We start from the raw sequence: 19,176 nt of genomic DNA on the forward strand, positions 1-19,176 counted from the left end.
CTCACACACTCTCACACACACACACACACACTCAAACACACAATCTCACACAGACGCACTTACACGCACACTCACACACACAATCTCACACACACACACACAATCTCATACACGCGCACACACGCACACACACAATCTCACACACGCACTCACACACACGCACACTCACGCACGCACACTGACTCTCACTCACACGCACTCACTCGCACACGCACACTCACTCACTCGCACACACTCACGCACTCTCACACGCACTCGCACGCACACACTCTCACTCACGCACACACGCACGCACACTCACACACACACACGCGCACTCACACGCACACACGCTCACACACGCTCACACGCACACTCACACACACGCGCGCGCGCACACACACCTCACTCACTCAAGCACGCACGCACTCTCGCACGCACACACACACTCAAACACGCACACTCAAACTCACTCACAGTCGCACGTGCACACACAAACTCACGCACACTCACACACGCACACTCACAAACACAAACTCACACACACACGCACACTCATGTGATTAATAACAGGCTGATAGTGTGAATGGTTTCCTGTCATGTGATTGTTGTTGTTGTTGTTTGTTAGACGGCAGCGGCTCAGAGGCTCCGGGTGGGAAACAGTACATCAGTTTTAAGGGTGAGTTTCAAGTCAAGTCAAGTCTGCTTTATTGTCAATTCTTCCACATGTACAGCACATGATGGTGGTGGCTTTGAAGCATGTGGGGACAACAGCCTGTCATGTGACTGTGGTTGACTCAAAGTCATCAATCCTCTAATAACAAGAATGAGTGAAGGTGTGATTCCTTCATCATAACACTAATATGTATGGCTATATGAAATCCCTTTTTATTTTTCCCAAAGTCTATTCTTTCCATTTTTATTTTTCTGGAATCCTTTTTAATGATTAAATTAAATTTTATTAATCAAAAAGCATGTTAAATTACTTAAAGTCATGAAACTTATACAATTTAACATCAATATATTAAAAGTTTAACATAAAATTTAATTTTTTGGACCTCATGAATTTTGTTTTTCTCACGTTCTGTTTTATTGTTACTAAATTATGCGTTTAAGCATGTTATATTATTTGCATAAAAACAACTTAATTTATTAAAAAATTTTCCCCCAAAAATTCTGTGTTGTGTATTTTGATTTGTCTGGTTATCAAATGAAGGCACAAAACAGTAATTTATTTTATCTTTTAATCAAATTGTGGTTTACTATTATTGTTAGTAGTATTACGTACATTCTACTGCACAATAATATATTTCTGACATAATTGGGTTGTCATGAATACGTTTACGCTTCTGTGTGTGTATGATACGATGATGATAGTGGTACTCAAAGGAAAGGGTGAAATGCTGATGAAGTGACTTATTCCAGATAAATCGAACGTTTATTTTGATGGGTTGTCATGAATACGTTTACGCTTCTGTGTGTGTATGATACGATGATGATAGTGGTACTCAAAGGAAAGGGTGAAATGCTGATGAAGTGACTCTCAGAGCAGTTCTGGAGGTGTTCGTGTGTGTGTGTGTGTGTGTGTGTGTGTGTGTGTGTCCTCGTGTAGTGAGACTGAAGTCACCGCGAGCGCTTCAGTGCGTGAAATAAAGAGCGCTTAAGCTCCATTCACTCACTCACACATGCTGAACATGCAGGATTCATATTTAAAGTCTTTCTGCGGCTTAATATTCACAGACACTAGTCCATATCGCCATTTGATTTAACTGTAACGACCTACTTTTGATTCATTCATCCAAACTTTGACAAATTCTGTGACATTCTACGTTATAGCGTAAATTCTGTTTTTATGACTGGATTCTGCGGTTCTGTCCGAGCATCACAGAAATCATAGTCCGGGAATCACCTCATGAAAGGGTGCGTGACCCTAAACACAGATGAGCATCTGCAAGCATTTTATTTCAACAAATTGAATTACTCCTAGAATGCACACGCAAAAAACATTCTTGAATGTGTATCCCTGCGAATGTGCTCAATAATGACACTTGAAAATATTCACGTGAAATATTCACGTTTGTGTGTGTGTCTGTGTGTGTGTGTGTGTGTCTCTCTCTGTGTGTCGAGGGCGAGCTGAAAGAGTTCTTCATGAGTAAGACCTTTACCCTCTGACCTCTGACCTGCTGATGAGTGTGTGTCTGTGGTTTCATGCCGCTCTGTTTCCGTCAGCGTTTGGGAACATGGTGGAGATGAGGATCAACACCAAAGGCGTCGGAGGGAGGCTGCCCAACTTCGGCTTCGTCGTGTTCGATGACTCTGAGCCGGTGCAGAGGATTCTGGGATCCAAGGTTTGTGTGAGGAGTCGTCACAGCTCGTGGGAGCGGCTGGGGTTTGGCCTGCTCACATTAGATTCTGACAAACGTCATTCATTTCCAGTGGAGAGTAGTGCGGGAGCTGCGTGGAGCTCTGATCATGTGTGTATGCGGAGGTTTCTGATCTGATCTGAGCTTCAGATGCGTTCAGTTATTTGAACTTCTGCGGCTAGACCGTATGCGAACAGATGCGATGATTCTAATCAAAACTAGGAGCGCGAGGTCAGAATTACCAATATTTTCCCACTTTAACGTTATTCTGTAAACACTATTTCTGTAAAATGGCGGTTTATAATAATTATGGCAGAAATAATTATTTTATAATTATTAAATCATAATGTACGTTGATTAGCCCCATCAAACTGTGTTTTTATTTGGGGGGTCATTTGTTTTGTGTGGATATATTCATACTTTCATTATATTCATTAAAAACAAAAGGAGAAATGCCACAATCACATCTTGATGAATAAATCACTGAATCATTGACTCACTCGATTCACTCAGTAACGAATCACCGCGGTGTGTTGATCAGAGATGCTCGGTTCTGCTCTGGCTTTCATTAGAACTATTTCCATTGGTGAAAATTAAGCAAAATGGACAATGTTGACAATATTACATCTAAAATGCAACAATATTAACTGCTTGTTTATTGAACTGTTGTATAAAATCAATATCTCATTTGCAATTGTGCAGATATTGGTGAAAACTGCACTCTTGCTGGTGTGATATTGCTAAACTATATTTGCGTTCATATATTAATTTGTTTAGGCTGATATAACTGCATTGTAATAGGCTTCATCACACAGTCGTCCTGCATCGTGTTCATCAGAAACTGCATGCAGGGTTTTTCCCACAATTAATTGCACCAAATTGAATGTTAAATACGTTTGTTTTTCACTTCTGTGAATCAGTTCAGACGAAGTCGGGGTTGATTCAGTGTTCACTGGAGTCACTTATTACAGGAAACATTTTGAATCAGTGGTTTGTTTAATATGATATTAAATGGCTGATGAACGAACAGGAAGTCAGCGTTTCCTCTTTCCTGTCTCCTGCAGCCCATCATGTTCCGTGGGGAAGTGCGTCTGAACGTGGAGGAGAAGAAGAGCAGAGCGGCGCGCGAGCGGGAGACCAGAGGAGCGGCGGAGGGCCGGCGTGGGCCCCGGGGCCCCCTGGGGAACGGACTGGGGCGTGAGCGAGAGGCCCGGGGGTCCTCCAGGGCTGGGATGGGCGCGGGGCGAGAGAGCCGCTTCACAGGCCCCCGCCGCTGAACGCTGATGAAGGCCTCTACTCGTCTGATTGGTTTTGTTTCTCTCGTGTCTCTCTCTGGCTTTCGGACTCTGACCGGCCCTCAAAGACTCTCAGACTCACGCCGCGCCGAGATCATCTGCGCTTTCCTTTGTATTCTCCTCATGATTTTGCGAAGAAGAACAGGACAGTGTGATATTTTTTTTCTCTAGAACAGAAGCTGATCTCTCACGGTTTATAACGGATGAGCGGCAGCGCTTCATCAATCAGTGCTCAGTGTACACTTATTTATTTTCCTAGTGAATAAAGCGGTGGTGGTGCCTTAACTCGTCTCTCTCCCGTCTGTGTGTGTCTCGCGAGTGTCAAGGTGTTAGCGGTTCACAGATGCTGATCCGAGCTGGTTTAATCCGCATTGGTTCTGGTCTGGAGTTGGTTTTCTTTGCATGGCTCTTCTGGATCGTGCTGCTCTTTCCATTGATTTCCGAAGTGTTTCTCGCCACACTGTCCGCTGCGTTTGGTTCTGGGTTCAGACTGGACTTCAGTCGGCTTCAGCAGGTTTTTGTTTGAATGTGTTTTCAACTTTCAATAAACTACTGAAATCTGCAATCTCTTTGAGTTCGCTTGTGTTTATTGAAGAGTCTGGGTTTCATTGTCCAGCTCGGCGGTCATGATGTCGGTCAAACACTGGATGCTGATATCTGCACAGACATGGATTCACTGTAAGTACAGTATAGCTGCAGTTTCTGTGGTTGGTTGCATGAACTGCTTAGACTAGTCTCACAAGCTCGTCATCTAGTTTCGCTGAAGACTGGTCAACACTTAAGGTCAGTTACATAAAAAGGTAGATTGGTTTATTTTGTCAGTCTGATTACCTCTTGACTCGCTGCTAGTTGGTCAAACTAGTTCTTATGACCCGGATTCCTTTAATATCTCATTGTCTTGCTGTAGGGAGTTTGCTTGCACTGGAACAAAAACAAAATAGATATTTTCCAGTTTACATATGAACCTGTGGCGTTGCTTTTGGAGCTTAAGCCCCTGATCTATTTGAAGATTGATTAAACCAGTGTATTTATTTTTGTAGAATGGTCTTTTGTGCGATCATCCACACATGCAAAGTTGGTTGATTACATAACTGCAATAAAGTAATGGCCTAGTTAACAATTGTTTGCACAGGTTATATAATGTATTTTATATTCATTAGGCACTCACAGGCTGTAGTTTTGTAGGAATTCAACATGCCATGGAAAGTCAATCTGACTTGACATTTTCTTATATTGATATTATGTATTTCTTGCTGAAGTTCATCAGGCTCTTAATGATTGTGTCCGTGTCATCTCTGAATATCTGAAGGGCTTTCACACATTTACACACGGCTCTCGATTCTGACTTGTGCTTGTTCTTATGAAGATGGTTCTTAACAGCATGTTATAATAAGGCTAACCTGTTATTCATTACCAGGCCAATAATGACACTTCATTAATCTATATAGCATTTGTTATGAAAAACTACAGCTACAACATGCCACCATTGTAATATAAATCTATAGGAAAAGTATCTATTATAAAGTCTACCACAGTAAATAAGCCTACAATGAAACGTGATCAATTCTGGTAAAGGTGGTCATGAGTAGTTTAAAAAGATTTCAATATATGTTATTGTTAGTGCTAGTGCAAGATTGTTTTCTCTTTTCATCAGTCTTTTTATTTTATGTCTTTAGATAATGTTCGGCTTTCTCCATGGCATTTTAAAGTGGTATTTTCTCAATAGAATTGAAATAAATCGCACATTTCACCACCTGCTTCGCGACAGTAAAGGTGTTAACCCAGCTGACAGTTATCTATTTTCACCTGTAAAAGTGAGCAGAACACCGCCCTCTTCATCTGATTGGCTGAGGAGGAGCTGTCAATCTAGAACTAGTGGACCAATGATGACGCTTAAACCCGCCCTGATTTACATGAAACTAACTGCAACATTTGGAAGAGCACACGCAGAAAGTGGAAAACAACATAAGCATACAAAAAATACAAATATCAGCAGAAAATGTCTGCGAGCACAAAAAATAGAGAAATATAACCAAGGAAAACATGATTTTGTGTGCAAGTCGGATAACTTTGCATTAATATTTCAGTTTTGTGCAACATGATTTTAAATGTTTAAAGTTTTGATTCATGCTTATTTTTTTCAATGCGTTATTCAATTTTTTATTTACAGATTATTTTTAGATCCGTGATATTCTGAAAACTTTGCTTTCATTTTTATATTTTGTGCAATATATTTTTTACTTGCGTTTTTACATTTGTTTCATGCTTATTGTTTTTTTCCGTGTCTGCAGTACATTAGGCGGGAATCTGATCCCATAGGTTACTGTTAAGTGTTAAGGATGGTTGTTTTTTGATGTAATTTAAACTCTTGTGTGTTGTGGTGTGCTGGAAAGAGCTCATCTCTGCACACGTGTCAGTTGTGTTGAGGCTACAGTAGCTGTGCTTTATAGGATGACTGTTCTTTTACAAACACAGATAGTAAAGAGTTTCCTATATGCTTACACAGTGTATGTGAGATCAATGTGAAGATGCATGTTAATCAGCTAATTATTACACACTAATCTTCGAAGTAACTCCTCATGGGATCACAGGGAGAAATGTGCTGTTTTGTCGCTATTGGTTGTCCATACGCGTCTCTCAGGCGTTTGATTGACAGCCTCTGCGCGCGCGGCGGTTTCTATGGATACGGTGTTGTTGTTTACGCGCTGCGCGAGCACTCATCAATATGCCGCTCATTCTTCCGTCAATAATCCCGTTAAAGCGTCTTTAATAAGCGCATGAGATCATATTTCGAGCGTGGAGCGGTTCTTCGCTCGTGTTTTGGTGTTTGTTGGTGTGTTTTTCCGCTTCTGCGCTGCTATAACGATGAATAAATACGAGACTCTGGGCTGTCTGGGCTCCGGGAGCTACGGGACGGTGCTGAAGTGTCGACACCGGGACACCGGCAGGAGCGTCGCCGTGAAGAAGCTTCTGGAGGAAGATGAGACCGTGAGGAAGATCGTGGAGAGAGAAATCAGACTGCTGAAGGTCCTCATTCCCTCATCTGTCTTTATATTGTTTATTATTATTATTATCCATACGTGCTGCCTTATAACATATGCCTTATACATGTTATAATAATAATTATTATTGTTCTTAAGGGACGTGGAGAGATCGTTGTTCTTAACACCGTGTCTACACCGGATGCCACAGTTGTCTCTCTGTGCCGCAACAGCTAAAGTCTGTCTACACTGGACGCGATAAAGTGACGTTGCAAATCATTTGAATTCTGTGTCAGTACGTTATCAACAGAACGAGGCAGCAGTTTACTGGCGAGAATTTGCCGCGCGCGTCCGGTGTGACAGCAACACTGATTATAATGGGTTCTATAGTGTTTTGTCGAGCCGCGGCCGGTGTGGACAGCATCACTGATTATAATGGGTTCTATAGTGTTTTGTCGCGCCGCGTCCGGTGTGGACAGCACACTGATTATAATGGGTTCTATAGTGTTTTGTCGCGCCGCGTCCGGTGTGGACAGCACACTGATTATAATGGGTTCTATAGTGTTTTGTCGCGCCGCGTCCGGTGTGGACAGCACACTGATTATAATGGGTTCTATAGTGTTTTGTCGCGCCGCGTCCGGTGTGGACAGCACACTGATTATAATGGGTTCTATAGTGTTTTGTCGCGCCGCGTCCGGTGTGGACAGCACACTGATTATAATGGGTTCTATAGTGTTTTGTCGCGCCGCGTCCGGTGTGGACAGCACACTGATTATAATGGGTTCTATAGTGTTTTGTCGCGCCGCGTCCGGTGTGGACAGCACACTGATTATAATGGGTTCTATAGTGTTTTGTCGCGCCGCGTCCGGTGTGGACAGCACACTGATTATAATGGGTTCTATAGTGTTTTGTCGCGCCGCGTCCGGTGTGGACAGCACACTGATTATAATGGGTTCTATAGTGTTTTGTCGCGCCGCGTCCGGTGTGGACAGCACACTGATTATAATGGGTTCTATAGTGTTTTGTCGCGCCGCGTCCGGTGTGGACAGCACACTGATTATAATGGGTTCTATAGTGTTTTGTCGCGCCGCGTCCGGTGTGGACAGCACACTGATTATAATGGGTTCTATAGTGTTTTGTCGCGCCGCGTCCGGTGTGGACAGCACACTGATTATAATGGGTTCTATAGTGTTTTGTCGCGCCGCGTCCGGTGTGGACAGCACACTGATTATAATGGGTTCTATAGTGTTTTGTCGCGCCGCGTCCGGTGTGGACAGCACACTGATTATAATGGGTTCTATAGTGTTTTGTCGCGCCGCGTCCGGTGTGGACAGCACACTGATTATAATGGGTTCTATAGTGTTTTGTCGCGCCGCGTCCGGTGTGGACAGCACACTGATTATAATGGGTTCTATAGTGTTTTGTCGCGCCGCGTCCGGTGTGGACAGCACACTGATTATAATGGGTTCTATAGTGTTTTGTCGCGCCGCGTCCGGTGTGGACAGCACACTGATTATAATGGGTTCTATAGTGTTTTGTCGCGCCGCGTCCGGTGTGGACAGCACACTGATTATAATGGGTTCTATAGTGTTTTGTCGCGCCGCGTCCGGTGTGGACAGCACACTGATTATAATGGGTTCTATAGTGTTTTGTCGCGCCGCGTCCGGTGTGGACAGCACACTGATTATAATGGGTTCTATAGTGTTTTGTCGCGCCGCGTCCGGTGTGGACAGCACACTGATTATAATGGGTTCTATAGTGTTTTGTCGCGCCGCGTCCGGTGTGGACAGCACACTGATTATAATGGGTTCTATAGTGTTTTGTCGCGCCGCGTCCGGTGTGGACAGCACACTGATTATAATGGGTTCTATAGTGTTTTGTCGCGCCGCGTCCGGTGTGGACAGCACACTGATTATAATGGGTTCTATAGTGTTTTGTCGCGCCGCGTCCGGTGTGGACAGCACACTGATTATAATGGGTTCTATAGTGTTTTGTCGCGCCGCGTCCGGTGTGGACAGCACACTGATTATAATGGGTTCTATAGTGTTTTGTCGCGCCGCGTCCGGTGTGGACAGCATCACTGATTATAATGGGTTCTATAGTGTTTTGTCGCGCCGCGTCGCTCGTGTCCGGTGTAGACCCGGTGTAAGAGTTATACTTATGATACACGGGGCAACATGAAGCAGTGTTACCGTCAGCGGGCAACCAGGTGAGACACAGGGCCCACGAGTAGGGTTGGGTATCGTTTGAATTTTATCGATTCCGATTCCAATTCTGCTTATCGATTCCTAATTTCGATTCCAATAAGATAAAAAAATCCAATATAAAAAAAATGAGGTCAAACATTTAGATGTCAAACATTTATTCTGGCTTTTTACAAAGCATTCTGTTGCAGCTGAATAACACGAGCAGAAATCAGCAGCCTACAGAACACTGCAAGAGGAACTTTGCCCATGCTTTAAAAACAAATACCACAGCAAAAACTAGATTAATATAAATGTCAAATATTAAAGTGTTAAAGACAAGTAAACAGTCAGTAATAAGATAGGAACAAACTAATCAATTAGCAATATCATAAATAAATACAACTGAACAAAAATTCAGGTACAGAAACTGTAATTAAAAGTTTAAAAACACTGCATAGTTGTGCTAACACAGCTGGCTTTAGCTGGTTTTTAACAGTTTTTCTTGTCTAAATCAGCTGGTTTTAGTTGGTTTTTAACTTCTTTTTTTTTTGTCTAAATCAGCTGGTTTTAACTGGGTTTAAGCTGATTTTTAACGGTTATTTGTTAAATCGGCTGGTTATAGCTGGTTTTAGATAGTTTAACTTTTTTGTCTAAATTGGTTTTTAACTGGTTTTAGTTAACTCAGCTGGTTTTTAACAATTTTTCTGTCTAAATCAGCTGGTTTTGAGGTGATTTTTAGCTCTTATTTGTTAAATCAGCTAGTTATAGCTGGTTTTTAGCTGTTGTTTATCTATCTGTCCATCTAACTGTTTTTCTTATAGACTTTATTGCCTTCAAAACATTCAAACTTTAATCTTTCAAACTACTACAAACTAAAAACCTTCAAACTTCTAGCTTTTAAAACTTTTTCAAACTTTCTGGTCTGGCTTTCTCAAGCCAACTTCAGAGTTTGTCTTGACAAACTAGTTTCAAAACGATCTGTGCTCCTTTCCCCCTCAGTCTATGATTGTTCTTCTGTTCTCACCGAGAGAATCAGATTGTGCAGCTGGTGATCAGTAACTCGTCTTTCCTGTGGTTTGAACAGTAGATCAGTTCCCCAGCTCACAGGGAACGCTGCGGCAGCGTTATGAACAAGCATTCTTCCAGTAGCGTTACTAGGACATTCATACTAAGTTATCTGGTCGTTAATAACATGTTCGCACAACAGCATATTTATACATCGTTAGCAGAACATTTTCATCTAATGGTTTCTAAAGTTCTCACTGTTCTCCTTTAATCATGTAGCATGTTGTAGGTTCTAATGGAGTTACTGTGCAGCTGACCGCTAGCGGTTTTATCTGAACTCTCACCGGGTGCTTGACAAGTGTGTGTTCATTTCCTTCACTGTGTGTGTGTGTGTGTGTGTGTGTGTGTGTGTGTGTGTGTGTGTGTGTGGGCAGCAACTGCGGCATGAGAATCTGGTGAATCTGCTGGAGGTGTGGAAGCGCAAGCGTCGCTGGTATTTGGTGTTTGAGTTTGTGGATCGGACGGTTCTGGATGAGCTTGAGCAGTTCCCATCCGGACTGGATCCGCTCAGAGTCCGGAAGCACCTCTACCAGATCCTGAGAGCCGTGTCCTTCTGCCACCAGCACAACGTGAGCCTCTGCCTCTGTCTCTGCTCTGCTCTGTATCCGTCGTTTCTCTCCAGTGATCAGTGTGTGTCTGTCAGATCATCCACAGGGATGTGAAGCCCGAGAACGTTCTGGTCTCTCAGCTCGGCGTGGTCAAACTCTGTGACTTCGGTTTCGCTCGGACGATGGCGGCCGCTTCTGGCGAGGTTTACACCGACTACGTGGCGACGCGCTGGTATCGAGCTCCAGAGCTGCTGGTGGGAGACACCAGATACGGGAAGTGAGTGGCCAACAGACGGAGAAACACGGGAAATATTAGCATAGACGTCATGTTTAAGATCAGGATGAGTGTGTTTCTTCATCAGGTTTGTAGAATTGTAGCATTGCATCAGTGTCGCAGCAATGGATGCTCTGCAGTGAATGGGGGGCCTCAGAATGAGAGGGTGCTGTGGATTACTTGTGGATTATTGTGATGTTTTTATCAGCTGTTTGGACTCTTATTCTGACGGCACCTATTCACTGCAGAGCACTCATTGCTGAGACACTGATGCAATGCTACATTTCTACAAACCTGATGAAGAAACAAACTCATCCAAAAAAACATCATGAGACCCTGACAGGAAGAGCAGGACACATGATGTAGACATTGACTGGATTCTGTGAGCAGAACGAGTGTGTGTGTGTGTGTGTGTGTTTCAGGGCGGTGGATGTGTGGGCTGTCGGGTGTCTGTTCTTCGAGATGTTAACAGGTGATCCTCTGTTCCCGGGCGACTCTGACATTGACCAGCTGCACCTCGTCATCAGTTGTTTCGGTGAGTTCTGGTTTGTGTTTGTTCCTCTGGACTCTGTGTGATCCTCCATCGCTGCAGGTGTTTCTGATTCGATCTGTAAGAGCTTTGAGGATCTCTGGTTGACTTGCTCAGTGTTCAGAAACGAGGCTAATGTGATATTTGCATTGCAGCTCTGTATTTGTAGAGCTAAAGCTGTTCTGACTGGTCTTACTCCAGGTCACCTGACTCCTCGTCACCGCGAGGTCTTCTACAGGAACCCGGTGTTCATGGGAGTTTGTCTTCCAGAGCCGGCGGAGAGAAACCCGCTGGAGAGCCGCTCGCTCAGACTGTCTGGACTAGTTCTGGATCTCGCTCAGGTGAGTGTGAGTCTGATCTGACGTGAATCGGTGAGTGTTTGGTGCACGACTGACGCCGCGCTCGTCCCGTCTGCAGAGATGTTTGCAGATGGATCCAGACAAGCGCTCGCAGTGTGCAGATCTGCTGCTGCATCCGTACTTCACCAGAGACCGCTTCCACCTGCGGTGAGTTCATCTTCTGAGCCCAAAGTCTAACCCTCACAGAAACACTTGATTTTTACCTTTTTGAGTTTATTCATCTAGTTCCCACTGATTTGTCCCTACAGTGTCAATGATCTCAGGTTTATGTTTTTTTCCCTAAATTATATAATTTTTCTTCGCTTATTATTTTATTGTGTTGTAAATTATTCAGATTTATATAAATTTCTTTTTTTTTTTCTTAATGTTTTTCCCTAATTTCTATTATTTTATTTTGTTCTGTGTGGCGAGTCATATCAAGCGTTTCACTGCATGTCGTACTGCATATGGTTGTGTATATGACCAGTAAGACTTTAAACTTAAAAAAACTGAAACTAATTAAAGGATTTACAGAAAATACAGAAAAAAATAACATTATATATATATAACATTATATATTATAACAAAATACATTTATTGTAAAGTAATACATCTGAAGTATTTTTTTTTTAATATGCACGCATGCACTATTAATCATATGCTGAAAATTGTCTCTGTTAATGTTTCTGGTCTGGACACACGCAACAGATGTAATGACCATCAGACTGTTTTATCGTCAGCTTTCAGCAAGAACTGGCCAGTAAGACACACAAGGACCTGAAGGAAAACAGCAGAGGCACTAAAAGCTCCAGGAGAGAGAAGGAGAAGCTGGACATGCTGAGATCGACTCCTGACACTGTTCAGGTGAGGAGCATCCACCTGTCAATCAAAATCAGCTGCAGCTGCATGCTTAAATCTTATTGGTCAGTGATTCTTTTTCATCAAAACAAGCAACTCAGCATTGGGCTGTTGGATGAATTTGGTCTGCGGTGTGAAGAGATTTGTGTACGTGTGTGTGTGTTGATCTTCGTGTGTGTGTGTGTATGTGTCAGGACTCAAACCTGCGGCTCAGTGAGTTCAGGCCGTCTGATGGCGAGGACAGTGACATCACAGCCAAGCTCCGCCCAGACAACACAGAGCCAATCAGTGAGCCTGTGTGTCAGGCAGGAATCCCGCCCATCTCCACCGACTCACCAGCCACACACAGCCTCAGGTGACACTCCCATCATGCACTGCTGCCACATTACATCCTCAATCACTGCAGTCTAATTACTATTAGCTGATATGTGTCACATGATCAAAACGGCGCATCATTTGTTAATGTGCTTGTGTTTGTTTAAAGGTCGTTTGATAAGATGAAGAAGCAAATGAACGTGTTTCCACGGCCGTCACAGCAGAACCTCTCTGTTCACCTCAACACACAGGTGAGTGTGTGAGTGTGTGTGTGTGTGATCCTTCCTTCATCGTTGTGAGTGTATGTGTGTGTGTCTGGTCTATAGGTGCCGTCGGAGCACAGCAGGAGTCGATACGCTGCAGTGCCTGCTGGGAAAAAGATGGCAGAGCTGCGTTTCCCTGAGCTCAGAAACACACTGCTGCCCGAGCTGAGAGCAGACGGTGAGAGAGAGAGAGTGTGTGAGTGTGCATGTGTGTGCGCGTGAGTGTGTGTGTCTGTGTGTGAGAGTGTGCATGTAAGAGAGTGTGTGTGTGTGTGAGTCAAGGTTTCTGCGGGTCTTAAAGTCTTAAAAAGTCTTAAATTGTACAAGAAAGTCTTAATTATGATCTCAAGAGGTCTTAAATTTGGGGACGGAAAGACCAGAATTGTGATATGGCTGAATGTGACGATTAAACTTCAGAAGGCTATGATTTCATGAGCGCTGCAGGCTCAGAGTCCGGCGCTGCTGCTTTGTGTTCAGCAGTTACTGTGGAAACAGTGATATTTCTACCAAACGCTCCACCTGCTGGCAGAGAATAAATGAGCATTTTCAATAAAACTGTTATGTTCAGAGTTCAGACCAATGCAAAAATCCACCCATGTTTTTACCCTGCAAACACGCAGAGCTTTAAATGTGAACTGGTGGATCGATAAGAAGACAATGCATTATAAAAATATGCGATATGTATGGTCTGCGATAATAGCGTAATTGTTATTTTAACGATGTGCGATTTGATATTATCGAGTATATCGCGAAAAGCAAACAAAACACCTACAGAGTGCACGCATACATTACATGATGAAGTCTAGCAGGTTAGACTAGTGCGCGTGCGCATTTATAGTGCGATCTTTCACTGCATGAATCAGTCTATTAAAATGCATTTAGAATTGTCACATAATTCAAGATGTGGGGCAGAAAATGTATATATTTATATCATTTCATATAGTTAATATCACACGAAGAGTGCTGTTTTTTTTTTCTCAAAGTCAGCATGATTACAAATGTGATATTGATTTTATACAACAGTTCAATAAACAAGAAGTTAATATTAAGAGACTTACGTTTAAGACACCATATTTCCTGTTTTTGCTCTATTTCTCCAACAAAAAAAATTCCAAAAACAGCCACAGTTCTGTTTTGCGTCTCTGAGCAGCATGACGGTGTTTCGTTCCTGAATGAATCGACCGTTTAAATTATTCAATCGCAATGACTCACTTATTAACAGTGACTTGCTGCCACCTACTGGCAGTTTTAATTTCACATTTAAGGTACCTTTTCATTTTTAAAATAATTTCAAACATCAGTTTTTAATGTTTTATGTTTAAAACATCAAAACATTATTTATGCATTTGTAACTGCAGGTTAAAGTATTTAATGTCCCTCAGAGCTGCATTAAACAGTGTGTAAACACATCTAAATGCCTCTTCAGATGCAGCTTCTGTGTTTCCTCTGCACTGCAAAGATCTGTTTTGTTGATGCTGATTTCATTTGCTTGGTAGCAGCCCAGATGCAAGAATTTGACTCAAAAGATGGTGCACACTTTTAGAAAAAATGGCTTAAAGGTAAAAATGCCCGTAAAACTTGTTGGAAATAATAAATTTCTATCACTGCTGTGATCTGACCACACAGAATATGAAGAATATAAAACAAATTCAGGAGTCAGCTGTCCACGGTAGTCCTTAAAGGTGCAATAGGTGATTGTCTTCAGAAACATTTTTTGTTATGCTGGTTGAAAGTCTGTTCACATCCCAATAGCAATCACTAAGTTAAGTGCTCTAAATGTATTTATATCAGGGGTGCCCAATCTCGGTCCTGGAGGGCCGGTGTCCTGCAGAGTTTAGATCCATCCTCAATTAGACACACCTGAACCAGCTAATCAAGCTCTTACTAGGCATACTAGAAACCTCCAGGCAGGTGTGTTGAGCTATCACTGCTGTGATCTGACCACACAGAATATGAAGAATATAAAACAAATTCAGGAGTCAGCTGTCCACGGTAGTCCTTAAAGGTGCAATAGGTGATTGTCTTCAGAAACATTTTTTGTTATGCTGGTTGAAAGTCTGGATAGCAAGCATTAAGTTAAGTGGTCTAAATGTATTTGTCTGTATTTATCTGTATTTATCTGTATATATATCTATATATTGTGGAAGGCGTAGGATCAAGAAATGTTCGTCCAATCAAAACGCTCGGTCCGAGCGTTTTAATTGGTTTTCCTACCTGCCTGTAAACGTATGTATTAGCATACCTCTGCGCACCCTGTTCGCACAGACAGGATACGTCATCAGCGCATTCACGTACGCTGTGCAGACAGAGCGAGAATGGCAGGCAAACATCAACAACCCGATCTTCATTCCTGGTATTGTAGTACTTTTAAAGTTTTCTCACCGGAGCGGTTCCCAATTCCTGTCCTCGCGCATGGGAAGCAGGGGAAATCCGTTGAAGTTTACTAAACCGACCCGGACGATTTGGTCAGTCGCACTTTTAAACACATTTTAGTTTTGCTGTAGAAAATCTACAAATCCACACTCTGCTTACATACAACAGCAGCAGCAGGAAGCGCGTGAGGTTGTCATGGCAACCAGATACACTGCACGCGAATTACGGCTGCGCTTCTATTCTGCCGCACTAAACTTCTCAATAAACACATTGAAAATAATACACAATAAACATGTCTGTCAAAACGATCTTAAAGGAGGCTTTTATTAAGCAAATCAAGGAGTGAATTACTCATCCACTGTTTAAAAAAAAATACTTTAGCTGGGTTTCCACAGGCAGGGTCACAATTATCTACAGTGTATGAAGCTAAAGGTTTTTGGGTTAAGGTTCATAATGTAGAACATTTTTAACATTGTATGCTGTATGTGCAGGTAGCTAGCAAACAAGGAATACAGCTGTTAAGCTAACAGTCACATTTAGCTGAGTAAGATCATGATTGAGAGATGTTGGATACTGCTGGAAATGCTGCTATGGGTTCTCCTATTTATTATTTTAGGATTTTTTTTTTTTGCCCCAGTGAAGCATCTCTATTAATATAACTGATTAAGTTGTCAAACTCATTCCATATCAGCAGAATAGTGTGGTACAGAAAGTCTATGTCCATAAAACAGGTTCTGAATGAATTATGTAACTGATACCTAATGCTCAAAAGCAATAGCAGAAGTAATAGGTCAATATTATTAAATTGCAGACAAAGATTTTGAATAGCTATTAGGGATGTGCCGATATGAGTATCAGTACCGAAAGGTTCACGGGGTAAATTCCCAATGGAAGTGATCGTTTCCTATCCCTTGGAGTGAGCAGGGCACGTGCGTGCTATTATGAAGTCGTCTGGAATGCACTCATGTAATTGAGTAATGAGGAATGTAATTTCCTCATTATCTTCAGCTGGCATGTTCCCGTGACAGCGCAGTCAGCAGATTCGCTGATGGACACCGGCATAAAAAAAAATTTACATTTTATATTTTTTTAAGTTTTATATATATTAGTTTTTATATATTATATAGCAAACTTTTTAAAATATAAAATGTATGTTTATTTGCAACATTTATGCTAACAACAATAAAAAGACATTTATGACAGTAAAACAGCGAATTTGCCCGTGAAACGTTCGGTACCGGTACTCGTATCGGCACATCCCTAATAGCTAGGCTGGCTTGCACACTATATTGCCAAAAGTATTGGGACACCCCCTTCTAATGAACAGGTTTGTCTACTTTAGTAATTTCTGTCACATAAAAAATGAATAAATCAAAGATCACGAGATATTAAAGCTGTAATATTTTGAGAATAAAGTTGTGGTAATTCCGCGATTAAAGTATATTTTGTGTACAGGTGACAGCGGGAGAAATCCTGCGACTGATTTGAACATATCTGCGGGTTTATTAGCAGAAACCGTACCACGTGTCGTGTTACTCAAGTGACAGTATGCTTGGAAATAATATTTCACGTCTTCAGTCTCTTCATCTAGTGTAGTGCGCCAGCCACCCAATGACTGCAGTAAGCTTTGTGTTTTGTTACTTTTAGTATAAAACAGTCAGCTTTTAAATTCTGTAACATGAATCAGTCGAAGGACGTCAATAAAACAGCTCAAGAAGTCACGCTGAGTTACATTTACCTCCGAAAAAACAGCAATATTTAACATTATATAACAAAAACTTTGCCAACATTTCTTTTATTTCTCATAAATCAGTCAGTTAACCGAGTTGGAGCTGCTTCAAACTTTAAAACGATTTTATTAATGAAGAATGAAAGATTAACTTAATATAGCCTGTGCAATATAGCCATTGACTTTATTCTCAAAATATTACAACGATTAATCTCGTATTGCTACGACTTCATTCTCAAAATGTTGCGACTTTAATCTCATAATCCTAGATTTTTATTTTTTTTACGTAGCACTGAAAACGTCGTCGTAGAACCCTGTTTCCACCACTTAATAAAACATTTTAAAAAGGTAACTGCAACTTCATATCTCACAATTCTGCGAAGAGAAGTCAGAACTGTGAGATGTAAACTTGCACTTGTGAGGAAAAAAGTCAAAATTGTAAGATTAAAAAGTTGCAATGACCTTTTCTATTTTTTATTCAGTGGTGGAAATAGCTCTTTCCTGAGCCGAAGATTTATTTTCTCTCTTCAGAAACCATCCTCGGCCACAGAAAATATCATTAACCTAATATAAAAACAGCTCTGAATGTGTGGTGTACTCTGCATTTGTACTTGGATTATACGAGGTATCCATGTTCCTATAAAACGGAGAAACACACTTGCCTCTTTGACGAAAGGAAACATGTGCATAGCTCTTTCACAAGAGACGAGGCATGTAGAACATCTTCAGTTACAGCAAGGTGTTTTGGGCAGGTGTACTCTTCTTCATTACATCGAGAAGGAGAGCTGTTTTTACAGGCACTTTCTCAACCCCTTCTCTATCATCTCTGTTTAAAATGTGAAAGTGAAATAGGCACCTGGTCCTGTAATAGACTGCAGAGGTGAAGTGGAACAGGTCTTTAATATTCAGTGGGGTCGTTGGGTTTACCTAATAGAAACATTGCCACATCTTCTTTAGGAAATTGTGTAATATCCTATTCTTTTGCAGCCAGGAAACATGTTTGATTGAACTGGATCAGTGACAAATCTCCCTCACTTAAAGCTTGGCATAAAATTATTTATTTACTTATATTTACATCAGAAAATAGGACTGTTTTATGAGGTTTGGACACGATATCTGGTCTGTTTGGAACCTCATCTTCGTTCTGTTATATTAAAAGGAATATTGGTATTGTAATGTAATTCTCTGGACATTGAACATTCTTTTATTCTTTTTGGACCAAATAAAAATTGTATTTTTTCATTTACTTAAAGGCACAATATGTAAGATTTTTTTATTAAAATATCCAAAAACCACTAGAACAGTGTTATATATTTTGCTGACTTGTGTACTTACATTATCCCAAATGTTTCGAAGAATGTTTAAATCCAGAGAAATAAGCAATTTTAACTAGTGACACGGAGCGCGTCTATAGTGTCATTGTGTCGCATGCCAATGACGTCATAACCCTCGATTTCCGGTTTTGTTTTGTAGAAAACATGGAAACACCAAAGACGCTTTAATATGTTGTGTGTTTAATAGACCGGTGACGACCGCACAGAGTAGCATTATAACAGAACTAAATGTATCTAGTATGATAAAACAGCGCTGCTTTACCCCACATACGCACGACCGGAAGCAGCGGAAGCGGTCGACTGTGGCATAATAAAAGCTCCGTTGTCTATTTGTTTATTTTGAATACGCGCCCTCCAACGGTGTAAACTTACATATTGTGCCTTTAATACACAATTGTAATAAAGTTTTCATGTTTTGTATACAAATCTGAGCTATATTTATTGTGTGTGGGGGTGTTTTTCTTTCAAGTATAGTTCCTTTTTATGTTTGTGTTATAATTAAAATTCAATAAACATAATTATAGAAAATAAATAAATAAATATATAATATAAAAACAATGGAAGTCCTATATACTAATATAGTACACTACTAATATAGTCAAATAAAGGTGTGTGTGTGAATGCATAATCTTGTTTGTGACAATCTGTTTGTTTTCTCATAGGAAGACCAAGAGGAAATAAAGAGCAGAAAAACAACAGAATCCCGTCCATAACAGCACCTGACCTGCAGTCCGACACATAAAACA

General features: G+C 41.4%; 2 protein-coding genes across 5 annotated transcripts in view; both read left to right on the plus strand.

Moving 5' to 3' along the window:
* Positions 1-4,199, plus strand: part of g3bp2b (G3BP stress granule assembly factor 2b) — a 13,591-nt gene extending 9,392 nt beyond the window's left edge. The window contains exons 9-12 of the mRNA XM_016484852.1: positions 608-669; positions 2,107-2,131; positions 2,209-2,327; positions 3,407-4,199. Of these exons, the coding sequence (XP_016340338.1) occupies positions 608-669; positions 2,107-2,131; positions 2,209-2,327; positions 3,407-3,619 (419 nt within the window). The 3' untranslated portion in view covers positions 3,620-4,199. The remainder of the gene's footprint in view (positions 1-607; positions 670-2,106; positions 2,132-2,208; positions 2,328-3,406) is intronic.
* A 2,266-nt stretch (positions 4,200-6,465) lies between these two features.
* Positions 6,466-19,176, plus strand: part of LOC107687486 (cyclin-dependent kinase-like 2) — a 23,729-nt gene continuing 11,018 nt past the window's right edge. The window contains exons 1-11 of one of the 4 annotated variants that reach the window (XM_016484844.1): positions 6,466-6,664; positions 10,244-10,438; positions 10,513-10,694; positions 11,114-11,226; positions 11,422-11,561; positions 11,638-11,726; positions 12,299-12,422; positions 12,611-12,771; positions 12,901-12,982; positions 13,058-13,172; positions 19,093-19,175. In XM_016484844.1, the coding sequence (XP_016340330.1) occupies positions 6,503-6,664; positions 10,244-10,438; positions 10,513-10,694; positions 11,114-11,226; positions 11,422-11,561; positions 11,638-11,726; positions 12,299-12,422; positions 12,611-12,771; positions 12,901-12,982; positions 13,058-13,172; positions 19,093-19,172 (1,443 nt within the window). In that variant the 5' untranslated portion in view covers positions 6,466-6,502 and the 3' untranslated portion in view covers positions 19,173-19,175. Of the gene's footprint in view, positions 6,665-10,243; positions 10,439-10,512; positions 10,695-11,113; positions 11,227-11,421; positions 11,562-11,637; positions 11,727-12,298; positions 12,423-12,610; positions 12,772-12,900; positions 12,983-13,057; positions 13,173-19,092 lie in introns of all 4 variants that reach the window. The other 3 variants (XM_016484843.1, XM_016484846.1, XM_016484845.1) reach the window with 3 other exon arrangements.

The sequence above is a fragment of the Sinocyclocheilus anshuiensis genome, unplaced genomic scaffold, assembly GCF_001515605.1.
Source record: "Sinocyclocheilus anshuiensis isolate Anshui unplaced genomic scaffold, SAMN03320099.WGS_v1.1 scaffold1689, whole genome shotgun sequence".
Taxonomy (NCBI): domain Eukaryota; kingdom Metazoa; phylum Chordata; class Actinopteri; order Cypriniformes; family Cyprinidae; genus Sinocyclocheilus; species Sinocyclocheilus anshuiensis.